This window comes from Paramisgurnus dabryanus, chromosome 11 (genome assembly GCF_030506205.2).
Source record: "Paramisgurnus dabryanus chromosome 11, PD_genome_1.1, whole genome shotgun sequence".
Lineage (NCBI taxonomy): Eukaryota > Metazoa > Chordata > Actinopteri > Cypriniformes > Cobitidae > Paramisgurnus > Paramisgurnus dabryanus.
In genome coordinates, this window is record NC_133347.1 from 4,527,353 (window position 1) to 4,551,053 (window position 23,701).

Below are 23,701 nucleotides of genomic sequence, written 5' to 3' on the forward strand. Positions count from 1 at the left end.
AGTGTTCATTTTTGCTATGCATGTGTCACACCTATGCTTCATCTTTGTTACTGTACTACAGTCGGCATTTCAATTGATAGCCATATTTCTTTCACATTATAATCTTTATCTGTTATTGTTTTCTCATTTTTCCACTTTTCAGAGTTGGCTCACCTTCTGACAGCCCGGACAGTGTGCTGAAATTCAAGTTGTGCCCTCTAAATTTCTTTCCTAGCTCATCTTCTTCCGATCGTTCAAACCGCTCCTCCTTTAATAAGGGCAGCCGCAGTGAGGACCAGGATCAGAAAAAGCAGCTTCTTTCCTCACCATCTCCAACTCCATGCTACACTCAATTTGAGAGCCACTTTGGGGGCTCTCCATCATCCACATCTGCCATTGAATCCATATCCAGAGGTCCTGATGGCCGCTTTATTATTCAACCATCCCTTAAAAACTCTAGTCCAACTCGCATCAACAAAAACCTCGAAAAAGAATTCACACAATCCCCTGCTAGAGCCCATATTGAAGGCAGTAACTGTGGATCCAACGAATCAAATTCTGTAAGTTCGGAGAGGATTGGACAGAGAGAGAAGTCTTCAGCATTGACACTGGTTCCTCCAGACCAAGAGAGACCCCCTCAGTCCCCTGGAAGGGTCAAGGCAATGGCCCGAAACTTATCCCGCCATGGCTGCTTTTATTCAGATGATGAACAGGGTTTCTCTGAGGCTTTGCTGGAGGGGGCCAGCTTTTATTCTGACCCCAGCGAAAAGAGAGTCAGTGACTCACTGAGAAAATACCGGAGTGTCGGCCATAAGGATGACATATTCCCAAGCTTAACCAGGAAAGCCCGGGCCTTGGAGAAAGAGAGGCTGTTTTATCAGGCAGGATACAAGCCTATTGGTGGAGACAGCCAGCTTACAGAGCCCAGCACTATGATTTCTCAGCTTGATGGAGAACAAGAGAGAGACAACTTAAGCAAATGCCTGAGGCTAGTGAAGGAGCGTGAAGAAATGGAAAGGGAGCTAGAGCACTACACAACCAGCCGAAGGGCACAGGTACATGAGAAAGAACAGAGGCGGGCTAAATCGGTAAGCCCTTTAAGAAAATGGACAGGTGCTGAGTCTGAGGATCCCATTTGGAAGCATCAAAAGATCCATTTACGGCAAAAAACACGACCCAGCAGCTTGGCACAACATGTCCCAGATTATAGGAGGGGCTGTTATTTCGGCAACACCAGCAGTCCTATGGAGAGGTTACTCCAATCATCTCCCTTATACATTCAATGGGACATAAGTCCTGTGACTTCCCCTACCAGTTTGGTGCCAGTGCAGAGCCTTTCAGAAGGAAACACTCCTCGCTGCCTGTATCCTCACAGACCTCATAAAGATACTCCCAAAGAAGAAGACTCTGTGGAAGCAGACATCACATGTTCACCAGCCACCCTGTTCACCTCTCTTTCCCTTCGGCCTTTTAACAGGAATAGTCTCTCTCCCATTAGAACTGACCTGAGCAGAGCTCAGACTAGATGCTCTGAAAGATCCCTAAAAAGAGACCAAGACCTACCCAACAGGACTTTAGCTGAGGATGATTGCATGCAAGAGAAGAAAATGGTAACCGATGTTCCAGCATGTGGCTCATCATCTCCACTGAGTCTTCAACCACCAAAGTTGCACCATGTAATGGCAGGGCAAAATGAAGACCCTAGCCATGGCCCATATTACTCTGACCTTACTGACACGGAGGATGTAAGAAATGAACAAAGAGTCAGTCTTAGCCATACTCCCTCAGGTTGCTCTACATTGCCTTACGATCATCTAAAAGTAGGAGCAAAAAGAAACATGGTGGTGAATGATGAACCCAGCTCCCTGTTGCAATACAATGAGCAAGAAAGGGAGGGTATCAGGGCTCGATCCCGAAAGAGTGACAAATGTGTTTTCAGTGAGAGTCGGATATCTCCCTTGACCCTGTTTGAAAATGAGGTTGAAAGTGACAGGTCAAATTTCTCTAGAATGTCTGAAACAATGAAAGTCAAAGTTGCTCCCCAACCAGCCAGGATGTCCCCCATCCAAACCAGTAATATCCTGGAATATTTGAGTCTTCCAGGTTTCATTGAAATGAGCGTAGATGATCCTGAAGAAGTGACTGAGCCTTCAGAAACCATTGAGCCCAGTGAACAACCAGAAACAGGGAAACTGTTTGGAGATGAACCAGATGTTGTACCCAAAATTTGGGATAAACATGATGAACACCACACCAACACCATTAGTCATCACAATGCAGATGTTTATGAGCCTAGCACCCAAACAATTCCAATGGGACATTCTAAACCTGGTAGTATTTTAAATTCTGAACCCTGCACACAATTACAAGCAGGACATTCACATGCTAAAGCAGGCACTTTAGAGGTAAGCCGTAAAGGTTTGTCTTCACATAAACTGAATAAAGAAAGTTCTGAGCCTTTACTTTCTCTGAAGACATTAGGGTCTCCAAGACAGGAATGTAGTAAACGTAGTCCAGCAGAGACATTAATAAACACGGCTAAAAGTATGGTAGCAATAGTTTCCAGTCCTAAATATGCTGAAAAAAGTTCAGACTCTACATCTGAACAACCTCACAGACCTCAGGGTGAGAGAAACAGGATATCCTCACGGATATGTCAAGCTCCCATGCCTTTAATGAAGAAGTCACTTAGCATTGGTCCATGCCGGACCCTATCTCAAGTTGGGCAGCCTCGTCCTTTTCTCAAGAAGTCCATTAGTATAGGTTTCCCTCGATGGGAACATCATGAAAATCCAAGACCTTATATCTCAGAGACCTGCTACAGAGATGAGTTTCTACATCCAAATGTAAGGGTTAAATCGTGTAGTTTGGGTCATACCCCTGCACGTTACTATCCCATGTCAGGCCCATTATGGCGAGGGCCAGTGCCCTTTCCTCCAAGATTCATGGAACCATCCCTTTCTTCCAGACGGGAGTTAGATCCACGTCGACAGCCAGCCATCTTTCCAAACATCTCCAGGTGGCCTCTGTCCTATCAGGAGACACTTAGGTCAGTTCAACATAAGTATATCCCTCAAGACCCTCCTCGACCATTTTGCCCACCCAGACCGGTGGCCAGGGGGAACTATCTGCATCCCACAGAACCCAGAAGGGGTCTTCAAAGGCCTTTCCTTCCCAGGGGTTACAGCTGGCCCTCACCATATCAAACAGCTTTTCCCCTACGAGAGCAGCACCTTCCAAGAGAGGTCGACAAGGGGGTGAGTGCAGGCAGGGTTTGTACAGAGACAGAGGGCAGGGATATAAGGGGCGAAGGGGGTAGAACCAGTTACGCCAGCCAGAGCAGTGGAAGGGGTAGTGTGGGCCCATATGGACACCTACGCCAGTCTCTCTCAATTACGCCAACCTTACTAAGCTCACCAGAGACCACTGAGGAGAGTGAGAGACACAGGGCAGACTCAGACCTTCGAGAGCAGAAATCCAAAAGGTGAAGCTGATGCACAAACACATCTGAGGCAAGATCTCAGCTTAGATTAAGTAGGATAGTTCCCATTGTCTTGTTTTGTCTGTCGTGTGTTCATACCATTTTTTGTAAATCTCACTGTGCATTGTGTATATGTGTGTGTGTGTGTGTAGAAGAAATACCTCTGTAGATGAGAGTTACGAATGGGATGCTGTGGAATACTCTGTGGATCCCTCTATCCTGGAGGCCACGAAGATGGGCTTTGGGGGGGCAGGCAGGGAATTGAGGGAAGATCTGCCCCCTTCCACAGCTGGCCTCCAGGACAACCAGAGTAAACGTAAGTACTTGATCCTTCAGCTCTTTCGCCTTTTTATTTAATCACCAAATTATGTATTGCATGAACTTTTCCCATATTTGGCACTCCTCCTCATCTCTCCTCTTCTTCCTTACTCGCTCCTTGCACTCTTTTCCTGTCTCAACTTAGGCCTACATTCCATCAGCCTTCCCTTAGTATCCCAGCCTCCACAGCGGCGGTATAATCGCTCCCTCAGCGACGCTCGCTTCAATGCCCTGCGTCAGGAGTTTCAGGAGTACCGCAGAGCCCAGGAATCCCAAGACCCCTGCATCCCCCCTGACCCAGACTCCGATTCCAGTTCTGCACTTCTCTGACAACTTTAGCCCGGTCCGTTACCTCCCTTCAGTCCTTTGACCTAAAATAATCTGTTAAAGAAAGAGTTCACCCTAATGTTTGATATCAGTCACTCGTTCTGTTGCAAACTTGATATTTAAACTCACACTTTTCACCAGTAGGTCACTAACCTACAAGCTTTCTTTTTCTTTTTAGAGCATCCTCAAGAAGATGTATTAAAGTACAAACCACAGAAATTCTGAGAGATCCAAGCATTCCGACTTAATAGCATTGAGACGCTTTGATGCACAGTCATCTGCCTAAAGGTCCATTCACTTCCTAATGGTTTTGCTAAACTTGAAATGTTTATACGGGCTGAAGTTTTGTATCTGTCATTTGTTAATGTTTGTATTAACCTGTACGTCTTTAATACTGTCCAGACTACTAGCTATGAATACATGTTGTGTAGGTTTCTAAAAAAGAAACAACCTACACGTTAAGTATTAATGTTATTATTTGTCAATGTTAACGGACTCTGGAAAATAACCAAACCAAAACAACAGCATAGTTGGCTTTGACAATCCAATACAGCAAGCAACAAAACTGTTCATATTTCAAACAACTCTAATATATTGTTGACATATCTGACATGTAAATGAATACATGCAGTTCTGTTTACTGTGTTCATATTTGAACACATTCATTGTTTCTCCTCATGAAACTAAATCTGCTCAGTTTTTACTTACCAAATTCTTACTGTATATGAAAGTGAAGTATTTAAAACATGGCTGAAACAAATGATCTTTACATTAATGTACACAGTCGTTCTTGACAAGATGTGTTCTTTGTGTTGTACATATTGTCGATTTTTAGGTTTCTTTTTCAGATTTTTATGAATGTTTTAAGAAAACATTTATCTACAGTATCTTATATTTAAGATGTCACTGTAAATTTTTGTAATACATGTTTTTCGACATTTGAGAAAGAATTATACAGTTTTGTAAGAAGTGTTTTATATCTGTTGCATTTTTTATGTTGTTACTCATTTTTATATGATTGTAAAATAAAGTGAAGAGTCCGATGCAAAACGCTTTAAGTGTGTCAGACATGATTTCTTGTAAATTAGTTTTTTTATCAGGCTCATACATTTAGGTTCAGTAATTTTACTTTAATGGCAATTAAAAGGTTATTGTTCAGTAATTGAAATGCCATATTTTCACAAATAGCATGCAAGTGCATGCTTTTATGGCCAAAACCTCTACTTCTTTGGGCAAGACACAGTGAACAATTGCAAAATCACTAAAGATGTAACTAGAAACTTGCAAATGATGAAAGTCAGAATGTAAAAAATAAAATAAAAACTTTTGCACACTCAAGTTTGTATGCGAGTCCCGGTTGTTTTGCATATCATCATTCATCTAATCATTTTTCGTGCACAAACTTCTCAAACAAACCTTTACAAAGAACCAAAGAATGCATTGAAATAATCTCTTAAAGGTGCAGTGTGTAATTTTTAGAAGGATCTCTTGACATAAATGCAAAATATTATACAAAACTATATGATCAGGGGTGTATAAAGACCTTTCGTAAGGCACCGTTATGTGTTTATTACCTTAGAATGAGACGTTTTTATCTACATACACCGAGGGTCCCCTTACATGAAAGTCGCCATTTTGTGCCGCCATGTTTCTACAGAAGCCCTTAACGGACAAAGTGTTTTTACTAAGTTGTCTCCGACGATGACATGTTTGTCCAGTGGCAGCTAATGTAGCTTCTCTATGCTTTTTAAAACCGTGGGGGGAGCAGTGGACTGATGCGCAATGCGCAACCGCACCAAGAGATGCCGCAAAAATTTACACACTGCAGCTTTACATTTTTCTCTGATATCTATATAGAAGGTATGTGGCTTTATTAAGTGCAAAAATTATCCAGAGATGGTTTTACATGACAATTTTCAACCCTATGATTTGCCTTCAGAATGAAATGGTCTATTATTATCTTATTTGAAAGGGTCATGAATAATAATGTTGAGCTCAGATCTTATGTTTGAGTCTGTATTAGATGAAAATACAGAATTTGAGAAATAATCAATTATTTGGAGATTGTTAATGGACGTTTCTGAGTTTTTTTTTCTCAGTATGGACCTGCAAAATGTAACTTTAAAGTCAATAGTAGAACTTAAGGCTAAACGTTAGCATACAGCGCTAACTCAGCAGTCACAACTTTGTTTTAGCAATGTAACAACATTGTACTTAATTTAATGTTAGGTGCGTATATCTCGACTGTACCATCACACTCTGTGTTATGTTGTTGGGATTAATGTGTTTTCCAGCTGTCTTTTGCATGCACAAGGTTTACATAAGAAAGAGGAAACAATCGTGTTTGGGGCTCATTATATGTCATTACCATATACATAGCTCTTATTATTCATCTATGCCTAGGTAAATACAGCTTTCCATTCTACGGCCCCTTTAAAATTCATAGCCCACTATTGAAATCACACATACAGGTTGCATTGCATGCTTTTCTTTATTTACTCTCTGTATGCCCACAAATAGCAGGTTCAGGTCAACCTAAAGTTACGTCTGAAAGCCTTCTGTCTTGATTCAGGAGAATTACTTGGCAGTCATACGCATGACGTGCTTGACCATGTTTCCAATACCATCAAAGATATAATGATAATGATAGTCGGTCTCCCACATAAAGGTTGGAGTGCTGATGACCTTGTTCTTCTCGTCCACTTGAACCTCGTGAGATGGACAGTTAAAGACAATATTTTGTCATGACATCATTGACATGCCTACAGATTCAAGTTGCACTTAGTTCTTTCTAAAATTGAGTTCTGCTTTGTTTGTTTACATTTTAAGATAAATTTTCATCAATTTGGATAAAAACATCTGCTAAATAAGTGTAAAATGGTACCTTGTGTTTTTTTCCAGCAAAAATCTATGACCACTGTTATATCAGCCAGTGAAACAAATGATTTAGTGCACATTTCCATCACAATTCATTTGTTTTGTCTTCGACTCATTAAAAGGATATATAAGGTTCACGGTTGTTGTGACGGGCACCCATGCTCTTCACCGCTTGCACCATGTTAGTGTTCGGCCAGCGACCCCAGCGGCTGCTTTCTTCACGCTCGTAACCCATGGTTATCTCTAGACTGGGCAGCACTCGACAGGCCAGGAGAGGAGCCATGCTAGCCAGACTGAGATAAAGATAAAGAAAATGCAATCATATCAGGTGATGCTTTCAGGAACTGAGATCTCATTTAACTACAGTCATCTGTTTGGGGCACTAAAGTATGAAGCCATTTGTAAAAGCTTTAAAAATAGATATAGTACCAGTGGCAGCCAGTGACTTCTTTTATCGAGGGCGCTCTATGCGAAGTTCGTCACAACTTGTATGTAGCCCGTCATGTGCGTGGTTCGTAAATTCAAAATATGTGTTCTGCGTGTCGAGAGATCCTGTGTGCATCACGTGTCTTGTCAAAATAAGTGCCTGCTGCAGACGCGTCTAAAGGGTTTATGATAAAAGAGACGCTTGTGTTTGCCAGATACTCGCGGAATCGCATGCGTAAGTCTTGCGTGTATTTTGTGAACGTGAGCGTCTCTTTTATCATAAACGGTTTTGACGCGTCTGCAACAGGCACTTATTTTGACAAAACACGTGATGCACATGACGAAACAAACGCAACAAAATTTTGAAAACAAAAGCAACACACATGACACTCCGAACACTTATTTTGAATTTGCGCCCCTCTGATGAGCACTCTATAGACGGTTTTAGCAGTAACAACATAAACAAGCGCCTGTCGCGGTCCGCACGTAACTTCCGGTAAACTCCGCTAAGAATAAATAACAACAAAGTACTTATTTATATAACAAGCAAAAAAACAACAACACAAAGATTACCTAGGAAACCAAAACATTTGTTATTTTCGACGAGGCATTTGTTCAAGAGATCAGTTTAGCAACTAGTCAGACCATAAAAAAACGAAACTGGAAGTAAGGTTCGGATCCAGATGTGCGTCCGATGAAACCGTCTATAGTACTGCAGATTTTCTATACCACAGGGCTGTTAAAAGCTTCATTCTGATTGGTTAACAAATGTTCTATGGGGGTGCATTATTTTATTATTTTTGAATAAACGCACACCAATGAAGTAGTTCCAGGTCTTTCGATTGCATTACAGTTCCAAAAATCACTACACCCAACCAAAATAACAGAAATATATGTGCGGCAGCGAAAGAAATACATTTAAAATAATAAAAATGAGAAGAAAATGAATACAGTAAATAAACATGATTTAAAATGATTCCCTGCTTTGGATGCCCCTTGTGTCATTGCCGCATTACTACCCCGGGTGTGCATTATTTTTGAATAATTTAACAGAGTGTCAACAATTATTCTTTTCATATCCTATCTTTTTTTAAGAGATTGGTCAGCTAAAATACTGAAATGGGTAAGTGAAATTCTGAAAATACACTTGCTCTACAGCAGGGGTTTTCAAATTGTGGGCCACCAGGAGGTTCCCAAAAATTCCCCAAAAGTTTACATTTCTAGTTTGTTTCTAGTTCCTTTTTCATTCCTTATTACAGTTGCCTTTATCTCGCTTATTGTGCTTGTAAGGCAAAATTCCTTGTAAACTTGAGTTGCTAAAGTACAAATAAATTTGAATTGAATTTTTTTTCTTCAGGTTTATACATCTAGCGACTCCAAGTATAGCAAATTATATTTGTTATATGTAACAATTGATAAACATATTTTAGATAGGGGTCCCTCACAAAAGGTTTATCATATTTGGGGTTCCATGGTTTCATAAAGTTTGAAAACCCCTGCTCTACAGAACTAAATATGAATGATATACTGTATATTTATAGTCATAGGTACCCAATGGGTTTGCGAGCGCGATGAAATTCCTTCAGAATCCGTTCCACGTCATTATTCAGCTTGCAGTCTTTCCCATCTTTGTTGAAGGTGGACCTGATTGTGAAATGTACATAGCAGTAAAAGTCAACAAACATCCGGCATGTTTTCATGTAAATGAGAAGTTTTTAATCAAACTCTTAACAGATTCTGCCAACAAAGCAGTATTTCTGGATGAACTGAGGCCGGAATTGAGAGTTTTTGAAGCAAAATTATTAAATGAACGTATAATGTGCCAAGGCAAGACCATTCGGTCATCTCATTTTTGACAATGGCGGCGTTTGTCAAAAAGTAGTAATAATATCTTGCAAACTTTGAAGTAACTTTCTCAAATCATCTTATGGTATTAAATCTGAATGTTTTAAACTTCACTGTCTGTATCAAAACCCGGCAGGCATATGACCGACCTTCAACGTTGAAATATGGTTGAAATAATGTCAGTTCTTGTTTCAACGTTAATACAACAGTTAGTGCTAAACGGTTGCAAAAGGTTAAGAAAATCAACATCAAATTTGCTTGAAATCATTTCAGTCGTTTGTTCAACATTGATTCAATTTGCAAAACCAAAAGGTAATTCAACGTTGATTCAACCTTGTCCTTGACATGGTGAATCAACATAAAATGCCGGCTGAGAAGTGTTGGAGCTCTGATTTGATCTGTAACTGCTCTAGGATCAGACGTGGATTAGTGTCATTCATTGCCTTGGATTTCCTCTTAGACTTTAGCATTTGTTTGTTGATGTAATGAGCGATAAGAGGATTTTCGCTTCATGAATAGAGATAGAGCCGGGTCATCACAAATTAAGATTAACCGGATCATACAGTATATTTATGTGTGTGCATCTTTCCTGTTGGGATATGCAATTAATTTAGGATTTGCATTAAGACTAAAGACCGTCTCTCACAGGTTCTTGACTATTCCATGGCCTCCAGGGAAGATGACGGCATCGAAACTGTTGACGTCGAGTTTGGACAGATCGTTCATCTGCGTCATACCCTGACCGTGACTGAATCGAGCCGATTCCAGCATCATGTTCCTGCAGAGAAGAAACTTATATCTGAATCCTGGAAATACCCTGGTTGGTATCAGACCATGGTATTTTATTATGCACTTATTACATGGCACTCCAAGGTACTTTGAAGCATATAACCATGAAGATATAACCATGGTACACTTCAACGGTCAAAATATGTACTACAGCTGATACTGGGGCAGTTAATAAGCACATTTATCAAGATACTAATATGAACTCCTTAGGTGGACGTTTTCAAAAGGTACAGCCCCAGTGACAGCTAGGGTACATATTTTGACAATTTTTTTCTGACAGTGTAGTATGGCATAAATTAAAGGTGACATAGAATGATTGAACGGGTATTTATCCTTGTTGTGTGATGTGACATATAGACAAAAACTTTTTAGTTTGGTCTGTAATGCTTTAGAAGCTTCCTAAAATCCTCTCTCAGATAGCTCTATTAGGGTGGGGGATTTTAAACAAGTGGTTTTGCACCTATTTGGCTCCCCCTACTGGCTTAACTTGCAATCTCATTACTGATTGGCTGACTTTGCTGCCACTCAAAAAATGTAGCTAATTATTTTAAAGTGGAGGGGCAGTGAGATGCCTGTGATGTCATAAGCATCAGTTTTTCAGATTGGGACGTTTTCTGGCTGACATTTCTAAAAGAGGAATTTCTATGAGACTGAGATGTTTAGCATGTCTAGCACTTTTTGTATGTTCGTGAATGCGGGTAGACTACTATTATTCAACAAAGACAAGGTAAAAATTGTTTTTTAACATAAAAGGTAGTTAAGAAATGGATTAAGTGATGTTCACCTGTTGTCACCAGATGTGGGCTGCATCTTCATATGGTCCATAACATGCATCTGCTGTTGGTTGGGCGCAAAGATCTGAAATCGGGCTCCATTACGGCTTAGATGGTACATGGTGCTTTAGAAACATGCATGAAAATGCATCAATTCACACTTCATTTTCTAAATATTCATTAATTCGAGATGCCAATATTTTTAAATGATGGTACGAATTTGTAAATTCACACTTACTAGGTGGCTTCATGGACATCGGTGCCATCCCACCAGCCGCAGCCTGAAAAAACCTTGAACGGCAGTTATACAGTATTAGTTATTTAAACCAAGACTATACTAAACCAAGACCTCCATCTATGCATTTGGTTTCCTCTAACTTTTGCATCTTGATCCTCTTACCACAGCTACGTTGGTGTTGCCCCAGTTGCCCCAGTCTCCGCCATGATGCATCAGACATGCGGACTGGCGTGCCAGCACAACTGCAGTTTGCTTGGCAAGGAGTGCGCGTGATGCCAACATCTTTGACTCTTGAATTTACAGTAGTAGACAAACAGAAGTAACAGGTGGTGACACGAGGTGCCCTGCAGACTGAACCCAGTGCAAGAAAACTCAGGTCTTATATACCAAAGTTTTAACCTTAGACGTCACATCGTAAGCCGTTTCTGAGAAGATAAGATCATTTGTCTGAGCGAGTCTTTTTCTTTCTTCATTGCCTATCTAATAATACCTTACTTCATTATCTTATTACCGTAAGTCACTTCTGTGCTACTCTGGCCAGCTGATGACCCGTACTTACTCCTTAAACAGAAGTCTGACCATCTGACCTGTGGACTCACATCAGATCTCCAAATGTTTTATAAGCCGTGATGTAATTTGTAATACAGTATATTTTGTATGTAAATGTGAGGATATGCTAAAGTTGTTTTCTCTTCTGTAGATATAGTTGCTCTCAGTAGCCGTCTCTTCGTGTAATCTCAGACCTGATAATGTTGAGATCAGCGCTATTGGGCTCAAACCATCGTTGCTTTTTTCACAAATGACTTTGAAATCTACAATTGGTGTCTCATGAGTCTGACACAAAATAATGGAATGGTCAAAATGGTCTCAATCGTTCACTGGGGCAGTACCCTTTGAAAAGGTCCTAATATGTACCACTCAGGTACAGATATGTACACTCTAAAGAAAATGCTGGTTTTTTTTAACCCATTGTTGGGTAGAAAATAACCTAGCATTTTGTCAGCTTTTAGGTTCAAAGGTGTACATTTTGAAAGGGTACCATCACGTTTCTTTGCATTGGCGTCTTTCTCAGTGTTCAAATGTATTTATTGTGTAGACTGAATTAGAGAAACGTGTTAAACATTGATTGAGATACTAGACTGTAAAGCCCATTACTTAATAAGATTCTTAAACCTGGTAATTCAGAGTGGTTTGTCTGCTGTGAACTTTGGCGATGATCCAACAAGATAGTAGAGTCGACAGATCCTTAAAAAAACAGCCGACACTTCTCAACATCCAAAAAACAAAAAGTCAGTGAAAAATGATATTATCCCATAACTGCATGTGCGCAAATGTGAGTTATATTTCATTCATTTACAGTATTGGATTTGCGCTCATCTCTGAGTTTGTTGTGATCTTCCTTTAGGAGAATGAGCAGCTTATTCCTCATCCTGGACGTTTGGCTGCAACCCTGGAAAGTTTCTTATTTAGTTCATTAGGGAATTCAACGACACAGCTTCCTGTGTTAGATCGCTATAAAAATTCAGACTTCACTTGCGTTTCTTCTTCCTTAAAGGTATCGTAAAATGGAAAACTGTATTTACCTAGGCATAGATAATTAAAGGATTAGTCAATTTTCTTAAAAAAAATCCAGATAATTTACTCACTACCATGTCATCCAAAATGTTGATGTCTTTCTTTGTTCAGTCGAGAAGAAATTATGTTTTTTGAGGAAAACATTCCAGGATTTTTCTCATTTTAATGGACTTTAATGGACCCCAACACTTAACAGTTTTAATGCAGTTTAAAATTGCACTTTCAAAGGATAGAATCTCAAACGAGTCATAAGGGTCTTATCTAGCGAAAAGATTGTCATTTTTGAGAAGAATAAAAAATATATACTTTTAAACCAAAACTTGTGACACGTCAGCCCGAACTCACAAAATTGCGTAATGATGTGGAAAGGTCACCTGTTACATATATGAAAAACACATTTGCAAACTAGTTTAAACAATAAACTGACACAAAGACATTAATTAGTATCATTCGACATACAACAACGTCTGAACGGTCCCCTTTCTCCACACTTGTAAACACTGGGGCGTAGTTTCGCATACGTCATCTGTGACCTCTTGACGTGATGATGTATTAGGCTACGCGAGGTCACGCTGGCGCGTCACACAACCGGAGGAAGATGAGAAGTTGTGGTTTAAAAGTGCATTTTTTTTATTTTTCTTGCCAAAAATGACAATCGTTTCGCTAGATAAGACCCTTATGCCTCGTTTGAGATCATTTAGATTCTTTTGAAACTGCAATTTTAAACTGCATTAAAACTGTTAAGAGTTGGGGTCCATTAAAGTCCATTAAAATAAAAAAAATCCTGGAATGTTTTCCTCAAAAAACATAATTTCTTCTCGGCTAAACGAAGAAAGACATGGTGGTGAGTAAATTATCTGGATTTTTTTTAAGAAAATGGACTAATCCTTTAATAAGAGTTATGTATATGGTAATTGTTTCCTCCTAAACCTTGTGCATGCAAAAGTCCGCTGGAAAACAGGCCAATCTCAACACAACACCGTCTGTGACATTACAGTCGAGATGTACGCCCCAACATTAAATTAAGTACAATGCTGTTACAATGCTAAAATCGAAGTTGTGATTGCTGACTGTTGTTAGCGCTATATGCTAGTTAATGCTATATGCTAACGTTTAGCCTGAAGTTCTACTATTGACGTTACAGTTACGTTTTGCAGGTCCATACTGAAACAACACAAACGTACAACTCAGAAATGTCCATTAACAATCTCCAAACAATTGATTGTTCTTCAAAATTTTGTCTTTTCCTCTGATACAGACTCAAACATAAGATCTGTTTGCACACACACAGAGCTACTGAAGGAGCTGCTCTGAGAAACAGCCAATCAGAGCAGAGCTCAACATTATTATTCATGACCCTTTCAAATAAGGTAATAATAGACCATTTCATTCTAAAGGCAAATCATAGGGTTGCCAATGGACATGTAAAACCATCTCTGGATCATTTGTGCACTTAATAAAGCCAGAAACCTTTTATGTAGATATCAGAGAACAATTTAACAGATTATTTTAATGCATTCTTTGGCACCTTTAAAGACTTATATTGACATGATGCATTTGTCTGCTATGCTAAAAAAATAATCATCTCATTAATTGCAATTCCAAGACCATCGGATCATTGTATGACAAACTGTACTGCAAAACTGAAAATATCACATTTAGTTGTATTTTATTATTCTTTTTTTTAACAAAATGTCAAAGTTAGGAGTTCACAGTTCCTCTAAGACGCATTTTGTGCATGTCTTGCGCCTTTCTCTGACGCTCTGACATTGTGCTGCTGAAGTCACGTTTGATGGCTGGCAGAAGTTTCTCCACGGTTTCACTTCGGTTGCTCATGTGTCTAGGGGTAAAAATGACAAAAATATGATTATTATGCCTATAGTATGCTGCTGGCAGACTTGATAAGCACAACCTACTGTTTTTTTGGCAGTGGTCCGAGAGGTAATTTCGGAAAATGTTGAGAGGTCTCTGCCCTGAAAGAAAGAGGTAATGATGTTTTACAAACACAATCTTGATTGTATTATAAAGTAAATAGGATGAACCTCGCAAAACCTGTCCACAAAAACATGCTCGGGTCACACTTGACTTAAAAAGTGAAAAGAAATTTGGCATAAAGCCAATGGAAGAGATTGAAACAGCATGAGAGTGAGTAAATAATGATTTTTTTTAGTTATTGCATACCAAATCTTTTTATTTTAAGTGTTGGCAGGTTTTGTGAGATTCTCCCCACTGATCTCACGGAAAGTCGTGTTATAGTCACGCAAAATTTAAGTAATTTATTCATGTCCATGGCACGAAATTCATCTATTTTTCGAGCCTTGAGCATGAATGTCTTTTTCGTGTCACACAGACATTCGGACAAATTTCTCTAAATAGTTATGTGTCCGTTGCACGACTTTCTTTTTAGTTTTTGATTTATGTATTGTTTTCTCGTAGTTTTTTCCTATTTTCTTACCATTGTCGCTTGGGGTTGGGGTTAGAATCACTTTCTGTTACATTTTTAGACATCCTAACCCAAACCCTAACTCTAACCCCAACTCCAGACGAAAATAGTTTTAAAAGCGGAAGAAAAACATGTAGAAATCAATACATAAAAGTACATCCTAACCCAAACCCCAAATCTAACCCCAAGCAACAATGATTTAAAAATAATTTAAAAAAATGTGCAAACAATACATAAAATGACACTAAAAAGAAAGTTGTACCACGGACACGAAATACTACACTGCAAAAAAATTAGTATTTTTGTCTTGTTTTCAGTAAAAATATCTAAAAATTCTTAAATTAAGATGCTTTCACTTGATGAGCAAAACCACCCAAGAAAATAAGTCTAGTTTTTTTTAGACCAAAAATATCAAATTTAAGTGATTTTGTGCATAAAATCTGCCAATGGGGTAAGCAAAAAAAAAAAAAAAATTCTTAAACACTAAATTCAAGAAAAATTCAAGAAAAATAAGCTTACCCCATTGGCAGATTTTTTGCTTGTTTTATGCACAAATTCACTTAAATTTGATATTTTTGGTCTAAAAACTAAACTTATTGTCTTGGGTCGTTTTGTTCATAAAGAAAAAGCATCTTAATTTAAGATTTTTTTTGATATTTTTACTGAAAACAAGACAAAAATACTAAGAATATTTTTTCTTGAAAATCTTTTTTTGCAGTGTATTTATAGAAATTTGTGAAAAAGACATTCGTGCTCAAGGCATGATAAAAAGCTGAATTTCGTGCCATGGACATGAATAAATGAATCAAATTTCCGCACGACTTTCCGTGTGATCATGTTACTAAAAAATAGCAGCGCACCTGGCATTATCACAGAGACAGGCCTTTGCGAGAGAGACGGCTTCAGTGGATGATTTCTTTTTGTTTAACACGATGTCTCTGAGGATATCCTTAACCCGTACAAGCTGAGATAAAGATGGGGTCATTTATTCATCCTGCTCACTGAAATATTCATGCTATAGATCCTGGCAGACATAAGCACCTGACCTCCTGATAGTGTGAGGTGTTGGCGTGATGGAGCTGATGGATGATGACCTCACACTCCCTTAAGGTCGGGGTGCGGGGATGCTGAGACGGACTGCAAGTGATCCTCAGAGGGAGAAGAGATGTGACGTTACCTCCGGGAGGCCCTGTGGTCTCCTCTTCAGAGCTGGTATGAAGTCAAACAGAAGAAAGTGAATTATGTGGTTAAGCAAGGTTAGTTAATCACAGATGCTGATGGCAGGATTATAGAGATTTACTTCAACTTGTTATCACCTGATGGATCTGCACTGACTATTCTTTTCTGTTGAACCATTGTTGCTGCATTTCGATGTGCTACTGTTGGACCGTATCGTATCTGAACGAAATGCATTGTTGTTGGTTTGCACAATACGGTTAAAAAGCAAATGAGACCGTCCATAGCACAGACAGCAAATGCAAGATTAGACATTATTTTAAACTTAATTTAAAATCTAGATTACCTTTAGGAGAATACTGATGCTTCATAACCAACTGATATTGTAATTCTGTAAATAAAAACAAAATTTGTAAGACTGCCACTTGCAAACACTCCTGCAACTTAGGCAAATTTGGTACCCAATGTCATAACTACTGATATATTAAAATTGGACATTGTACTGCATTTCCTGTATATTTAAAGGGCACATATTATGCATTTTTACAAGATGTAATATAAGTCTTATATGTCCCCAGAATGTGTCTTTGAAGTTTCAGCTCAAAATACCCCACAGATTATTTATTATATCATGTCCAAAATGCGCCTATATTAGTGGGAGCAAAAAAGCGCTGTTTTCGTGTCTGTACCTTTAAATGCAAATGAGCTACAACTTCTTACCAACAGACAGCCAGCGCTTTTGGTTTTGATTCCTGCAAATACATTCTGAGACAATAGTGTCTTTAGCTGCGCTACAGTGTGCAAGCAAACACATTTACAAAAGCTTTTGGGTAAAATTAACCAGTAGGTTAGTGGCCGTGGGCGGGGCTTTATCAATGTGACATCACATTAACCATTGAATCAAAACGTGGGTGGATTTTATTCTTTCTAGGGTGGTTGTGTTCACACTGCAAACACACATACACACAATATGTGCCCTTTAATAAAATTAAATAAAAAAATAATTTTAAGTTTAGCAGTAACCTTTCCAGATGAAACAATCTTAATTGTATACCTTTATTAATACGCTTCAGATCTTCAATTTCTGCATGCAGTCTCTCCAGTGTGTCTTTATGTTGTTGTTGAAGGAACCGAATATCTCTCTCTAAAGATGCTATGCGTTTAGTGTTTGCACCCATGCAGGGTTGTGCGGTCGGTTTTGGGCTCCTGATGTTCACAGGTGGAGATCTGTCCATACAGTCTCTTTTTTTTTTTTTTTGCAAACTTTATTTAACCAGGAGAAATCATATTGAGACTTATAGTCTCTTTTTCAAATGATCCCTGGCCAAGAAAGGCAGCACTTAAAATCTAATAACATCCCAGTAGAACATAACACAACATCTAACAAAACAAAAAATCAATACAACAAAGTTTAAAATAACATAATAATCAAGACAGACAAAACAACAGTCTATATACATTCACAAATATAGCTGAAGGTTTCACAGATATATGATTTAAAATCCTTAAGTGATATAATAGTGCCTAGTTTCATTTGTTTCTGCAAAGCATTCCAGGTTGAGGGAGCATTATAACGGAAAGCGTTTTTGCCAAATTCACTTTTAACAACAGGTATATTAAAAAGAATACTGCTTTTTGATCTAAGATTATATCTGTTGTTTTCTACTAAAGAAAAGACTGATAAATAAGAAGGCAACAGTCCAATTATTCCCTTATAAATAAAAATAAACCAATGATGTTGTCTACGAATTGAAAGCGGAGGCCAACCTGATAAACTATACAGCTTACAATGATGTGTAAAATAATCTGCTTTAGTAACAAAACGTAAAGCAGAATGATAAATAGAGTCCAGTGAACTTAAAACAGACTTTGCTGCATGCATATACAAAATATCCCCATAGTCTATAACAGATAAAAAGGTAGAGGCAACGAGTTCCTTTCTTACTTTCAAAGTAAAACAAGCCTTATTCCTATAATAAAAACCTAATTTAACTCTCAATCGTTTTACCAAATTATCTACATGGGGTTTAAATGTAAGCTTATCATCCAATAAAAAACCCAAGTAATTATAAAATGACACTCTTTCAATTTTCTGACCATCTTGCGTAATAATAGGTGGCAAATCCTGTACATTGCTGGAGTGAGTAAATAACATAAATTTTGTCTTTTTGGAATTAAGTACCAATTTTAATGTAAGTAAATTATTTTGTAGAGTTATAAAAGCAACCTGCAATTTCTTTAATGCCTCATATGGAGTTTTAGCAATACTGTATATTATAGTATCATCCGCATAGAGATGTACAGCTGCATTTATATTTGTACAAATACCATTTATGTAGATTGTAAACAACAAAGGTCCTAATATGGAACCTTGAGGTACTCCAACACTTAGTTTTGCCTCCCCAGACATAATACCTTCGCAAGAGACATATTGATATCTACTATTCAAATAATTATTAAACCATTTAACAACATTATCAGACATTCCAATTTTAGACAAACATTTTAACAAGATGGTATGATTAACCGTGTCAAAAGCTTTTGAGAGATCAATGAATAAGGCTGCACAAGATTCTTTACAATCAATAGCACTAATAATATCATCAACTACCTTTATGGCCGCTGTGATGGTACTATGCCCTTTCCTGAAACCTGATTGAGAAGAAATGAGAACATTATTTACTGTTAAAAAGTTCTTTAATTGATCACTAACCAATGACTCAAAAATTTTGGCCAATATGGAAAGTTTTGAGATAGGACGATAATTGTCCATATTAGTTGGATCCCCTTTTTTAAAAAGTGGGATTACATGCGCTGTCTTCCAAGATCGAGGTATACTGTTTTGATCTAAAGATAAGTTAAAAATATAAGTTATTGGATCAACAATAATATGAGCTACAAGTTTCAAAAGGAAAGGGGCAATCCCATCAGGACCAGCTGACTTTTTACAATCTATATTTTGTAAAGCAAATAAAACCTTATCCCTTAAAATAGGTTCAAAAGTAAAAAGGTTCGAACCCCCAACATTGGGGTGAAAAAACCCTGGAGATGAAAGCGATTCTGGCTCTGATTTAAATAGGAAACCAGCAGTGGCAAAGTGATTATTAAAAAGATCAACTATATCTGTTTTATCTGTGATTTGTACGTTATTGACATTTACAATTTTTGGAAGTGCTGAAAATGAAGAGTTTTGTACCGTTTTTAATGAATTTATAGTTTTCCAAAATTTAGCTGGATTTTTTAAATTTCTTGTTGTCTCATCAAGATAAAACTGTGATTTAACTTTACGTATTTGTGTAGTACATTTGTTTCTTAAATATCTAAAAGAAACCCAATCAATTTCTAGCCCAGATTTCCTTGCCTTTGCCCATGCTAAGTCCCGTTCATGTAATAGAGTAGTTAATTCATCAGAAAACCAGGGATTATTCCTCCCCTTTACTTTAAACTTTCTTAAAGGTGCATGTTTATTTAAAATACCCATAAATGAATCTTTAAAATAGGACCATGCCAATTCAACATCAGGAATTAAACAAACCTTTTTCCAATCAAAATGAAAAATATCATGGATAAAAGCTTGTTGATCAAACAATTTAAAATGCCTTTTCACTACAATTTGTGGAACTGCCTTTTTAAGTTTACAATTTCTAATCATGCCAACAGCACAATGATCACTTATGTCATTTGGGAAAATACCTATTTGTGTGCATTTATCTGGGTTATTAGTTAAAATCAAATCTATTAATGTTGACTTTGTTAAGTCCTTTACATTTGGACGAGTTGGAGCATGTATTACTTGAGTTAAATTTACAGAATCACAATAATCTTTAAAATCCTTTGATACATCTGTCAACCAGTTCCAATTTAAATCACCAACCAAAATAATCTCTTTCTGATATATAATATTTGCAAGTACAGTTGAAAGTATGGATAGAGCTTCCTTGTTAGCTGAAGGGGGTCTATAACAACAGGCAACAGTTAACCTGGTATTTCCCAACATTAAATCAATAGCCAGTAATTCAAAACACTTAGGAACAGTCATAGATTCTATCAAAATGGCATGTAGTTTACAATTAACATATATAACAACACCCCCTCCTTTGCTCTTCCTATCTACACGAAATATATTGTAACCATCAATGGCGATATCATTATCTGAGAGTGTCTTCTTTAACCACGTTTCTGATATAGCAATAATATCTGCCTTTGTAGACATCGCCCATACTCTAATATAATCAATTTTAGGCATCAGACTACGGACATTCAAATGAACAATCTTCAATCCAGGACGACATGAAAAATCAGAAGGAACATACAAACATTCAAGTTCGGGTCCCGGATTAGATTGAACATTTCCTGCCATAAGTAACATCAATAGAATAAGACGACGTTGCCACACATGTTTTGATATTTCGTTTTCAGACAAACATTTCAATGAGTCGAACGACTTCACATTAAAACAACAAAATTTGTCTTTGATCAAAAACAAATAAACTAAAGAGAAATCAACTTTGTGTCCATACTGAAACAGTTTGTGAAACTCCCGTGTAGGAGTATGTGTATGCGATGTACATTCCAGGTCTCTAGACAGAAGTTTTGGGTATCTCACCCGGTCCAGATCTCTTACCCTGGTCCAGCTGGGTAAATTTCTTAGGGGTGGCAGATTACCAGTGAACATGGTGCTACACGGATGGTAAATATAAGATTATTATAGTATTTACTTTGTGATACTATAGTACGGAAGCCAAGAGAGGTTGTGTACTATTACTATTTTTGCTTGCTTGTTTTGTCGTGATCTGTTTTGTTTGTAGCCAGCAAAAGCATATTTAGCGAAATTAACATGTATGAACAAATGAGATTTTACTTGGATCAGGGATTCTCTCAAGCTGGAATATACTGTATTTGTCAGTAATTGACAATTTGATAGTGGTGAATTTAGGGACCGTCTCTAAAGTTACACCTTAATATACACTTTCTAATTTTAACAGTATTTAAATGAAATGACTTATAAGCTGTGTCCCAATTCGAAGGCTCTGACCTTCAAAGGACTTATTCTAACTGTGGGTTCACACCAGACACGTTTAAAGGAATATTCAATTTTCTTAAAAGAAAAATCCAGATAATTTACTCGCCACCATGTCATCCAAAATGTTGATGTTTTTCTTTGTGCAGTCGAGAAGAAATTATGTTTTTTGAGGAAAACATTGCAGGATTTTTCTCATTTTAATGGACTTTAATGAATCCCAACACTTAACAGTTTTTTCAACGGAGTTTCAAAGGACTCTAAACGATCCTGAAACAAGGCATAAGGGTCTTATCTAGCAAAACGATTGTCATTTTTGACAATAAAAATAACAAATATACACTGTTAACTTCTCGTCCAGATCCGGTCGTGATGCGTCAGCGTGACCCCATGCAATACATCATGACGTCAAGAGGTCACAGAGGACGAACATGAAACTCCGCCCCAGTGTTTACAAGTGTTGAGAACGAGGACCGTTCCTACGTTGTTGTATGTCAACTGATACTAATTAATGTCTTTGTGTCAGTTTATTGTTTACAATGGTCCGCAAATGTGCGTTTTATATATGTAACACGTGACCTCCCTACGTCACTACGCATTTACGTTAGGTCGCGCTGGACCGGATTTAGACGAAAAGTTGTGCTTTAAAAGTGTATATTTGTTATTTTTCTTGTCAAAAATGACAATCGTTTCGCTAGATAAGACCCTTATGCCTCGTTTGGGATCGTTTAGAGTCCTTTGAAACTCCGTTGAAAAAAACTGTTAAGTGCTGAGTTAAGTGTTAATTGTTGGTGCCTATTAAAGTCCATTAAAATGAGAAAAATCCTGCAATATTTTCCTCAAAAAACATAATTTCTTCTCGACTGAACAAAGAAAGACATCAACATTTTGGATGACATGGTGGTGAGTAAATTATCTGGATTTTTCTTTTAAGAAAATGTAATATTCCTTTAAGGTGTCAAAAACGCACTGTTGGACACTTTAACATTTAGAGTTTACTCACTTCATTCTGGCGTGAAATTCTAGTCATTCGAGACATTCATGCGGAGACATTCATGCGTTTTTCCGCCAACGTTCGGATTTTTCAACTCACACGTTTCCCGCGGCAACGCTCAATTTGTGTCATTGAGGCGGAATAGCGTCTAGCTTGCCGCGAGACCTCCAGACGCGCGTAAACGCTTCTTTACATTGACTTAACATTTAAATCTCTCGCTTGAAGCCTCTACCGCGGCTGGTGTGAATGCAGCATAAGACATCTTCACTGTGTCCCGCTGACAGGGGCGTACAGCAGGTGACGCAAATTATGGATCCTCCGAAGGCTAGGTCGCAGTCATCGAATTGGGATGCAGCTGGTGTCAACAAACTATTCATCTGGTTGTCAGCTATAATGCACACTTTTTTATATTTATTAAAATTAACTCTTAAATGCTATTGAAGATAGAAACTTGTACATTGTAACTTTAGATATGGTCCCTTAATTCACAAACACCAACCGTCTTTTAGCTGCCCTACTGAAAAATCCAACTAAGACCAGCATAAGCTGGTGAGCTGGTTTTAGCTGGTCTCCCAGCTTGGTTTTAGCTGGTGTAGCAAGCTGGTCTAGTTAATCATTTTTTAAGTTGGTGAACCAGGACTTAGCTTGTCAGCCTGCTGACCCACCAGCTTGATGAATTTTGCCAGCCTGTGAGAACCAGCTTAGCTTATGCTGGTCTTTGCTGGATTTTTCAGTACTTTTGGTCGAAGACCCCAACTCGTATGCATCAGCAGTCTACTTCAAAATACACTAAATATTATAGACATAAAATTACATTATGACATTTGTATTATGTCAGGATAACGAGAAACAACGTTTGTTATCTCGGGGTCATGAGAAAACACGATATAACAGAGATTGATTTCTCGTGATCACAACTTACTTTTCTGGTGATCTCAAGAAAACAACCTTTATTATGTCGTAATTACGAGTAAACAAGCAAGCAAATATAATAGTTAACTTACATGGCGTCTCTCGGCTTCCGTACTAACTTATAGCGTTATGCTGATTATGCCCCATCAACACAATATAATGTAAACCTAAACACACTACCCTTTTGAAAATTAACCATGGTTTTACGCCAATAAAAACTGTTGATTTTTAACTTGATGTAATGCATGTTTAGTATAATCTCAACTAAGCACGTGCAATACGTCAAGTTGATTTATTAAGCTCATGTGTCTGTCACGTATTTGTCCTCATACCTTATTTCCATAATCGATATCAAGTCAACAAGGCACCCGTCACCACCTGGTCAATATTTGATCAAATAAGCACCATGGCCGTGAATATCTGAACATATGAAGATAATTTAGGTTTGTATTTGATCAAGTAAAGCTCATCGTTTTAGATTTAAAGCCGCCGGTGAGTCGCTCTGCCTGCGTCCCTTCCTGGAGCCAT

The 23,701-nt window shown here is 38.0% G+C and overlaps 3 protein-coding genes across 6 annotated transcripts in view; 1 reads left to right on the forward strand and 2 right to left on the reverse strand.

The window, feature by feature from the left end:
- The window catches only part of igsf9b (immunoglobulin superfamily, member 9b), a 54,043-nt gene extending 48,610 nt beyond the window's left edge, over window positions 1-5,433 (forward strand). For 3 of the 4 annotated variants that reach the window (XM_065248240.1, XM_065248242.1, XM_065248241.1), the window contains exons 19-22: window positions 143-3,463; window positions 3,613-3,776; window positions 3,924-4,121; window positions 4,284-5,433. In XM_065248240.1, coding sequence (XP_065104312.1) covers window positions 143-3,463; window positions 3,613-3,776; window positions 3,924-4,108 — 3,670 coding nt within the window. In that variant the 3' untranslated portion in view covers window positions 4,109-4,121; window positions 4,284-5,433. Of the gene's footprint in view, window positions 1-142; window positions 3,777-3,923; window positions 4,122-4,283 lie in introns of those variants that run through there. The other variant, XM_073816200.1, reaches the window with a different exon arrangement.
- Window positions 5,434-6,682: 1,249 nt separating this feature from the next.
- On the reverse strand, window positions 6,683-11,335 carry gatd3l (glutamine amidotransferase class 1 domain containing 3, like). Its single transcript, XM_065247869.1, has 7 exons — window positions 11,216-11,335; window positions 11,054-11,106; window positions 10,827-10,940; window positions 9,900-10,031; window positions 8,960-9,052; window positions 7,110-7,275; window positions 6,683-6,817 (listed from the first exon to the last, which is right to left on the reverse strand). Exons 1-7 carry the CDS (start codon window positions 11,333-11,335, stop codon window positions 6,683-6,685), a joined length of 813 nt encoding a protein of 270 aa, XP_065103941.1.
- A 2,870-nt stretch (window positions 11,336-14,205) lies between these two features.
- Window positions 14,206-23,701, reverse strand: LOC135730353 (uncharacterized). The gene is made up of 10 exons (XM_065248244.2): window positions 23,680-23,701; window positions 23,506-23,551; window positions 20,768-20,926; window positions 17,302-17,510; window positions 16,594-16,638; window positions 16,388-16,469; window positions 16,118-16,280; window positions 15,932-16,035; window positions 14,545-14,601; window positions 14,206-14,468 (listed from the first exon to the last, which is right to left on the reverse strand). The coding sequence occupies exons 1-10, from the start codon at window positions 23,699-23,701 to the stop codon at window positions 14,330-14,332; spliced, it is 1,026 nt and encodes a 341-aa protein (XP_065104316.2). The 3' UTR covers window positions 14,206-14,329.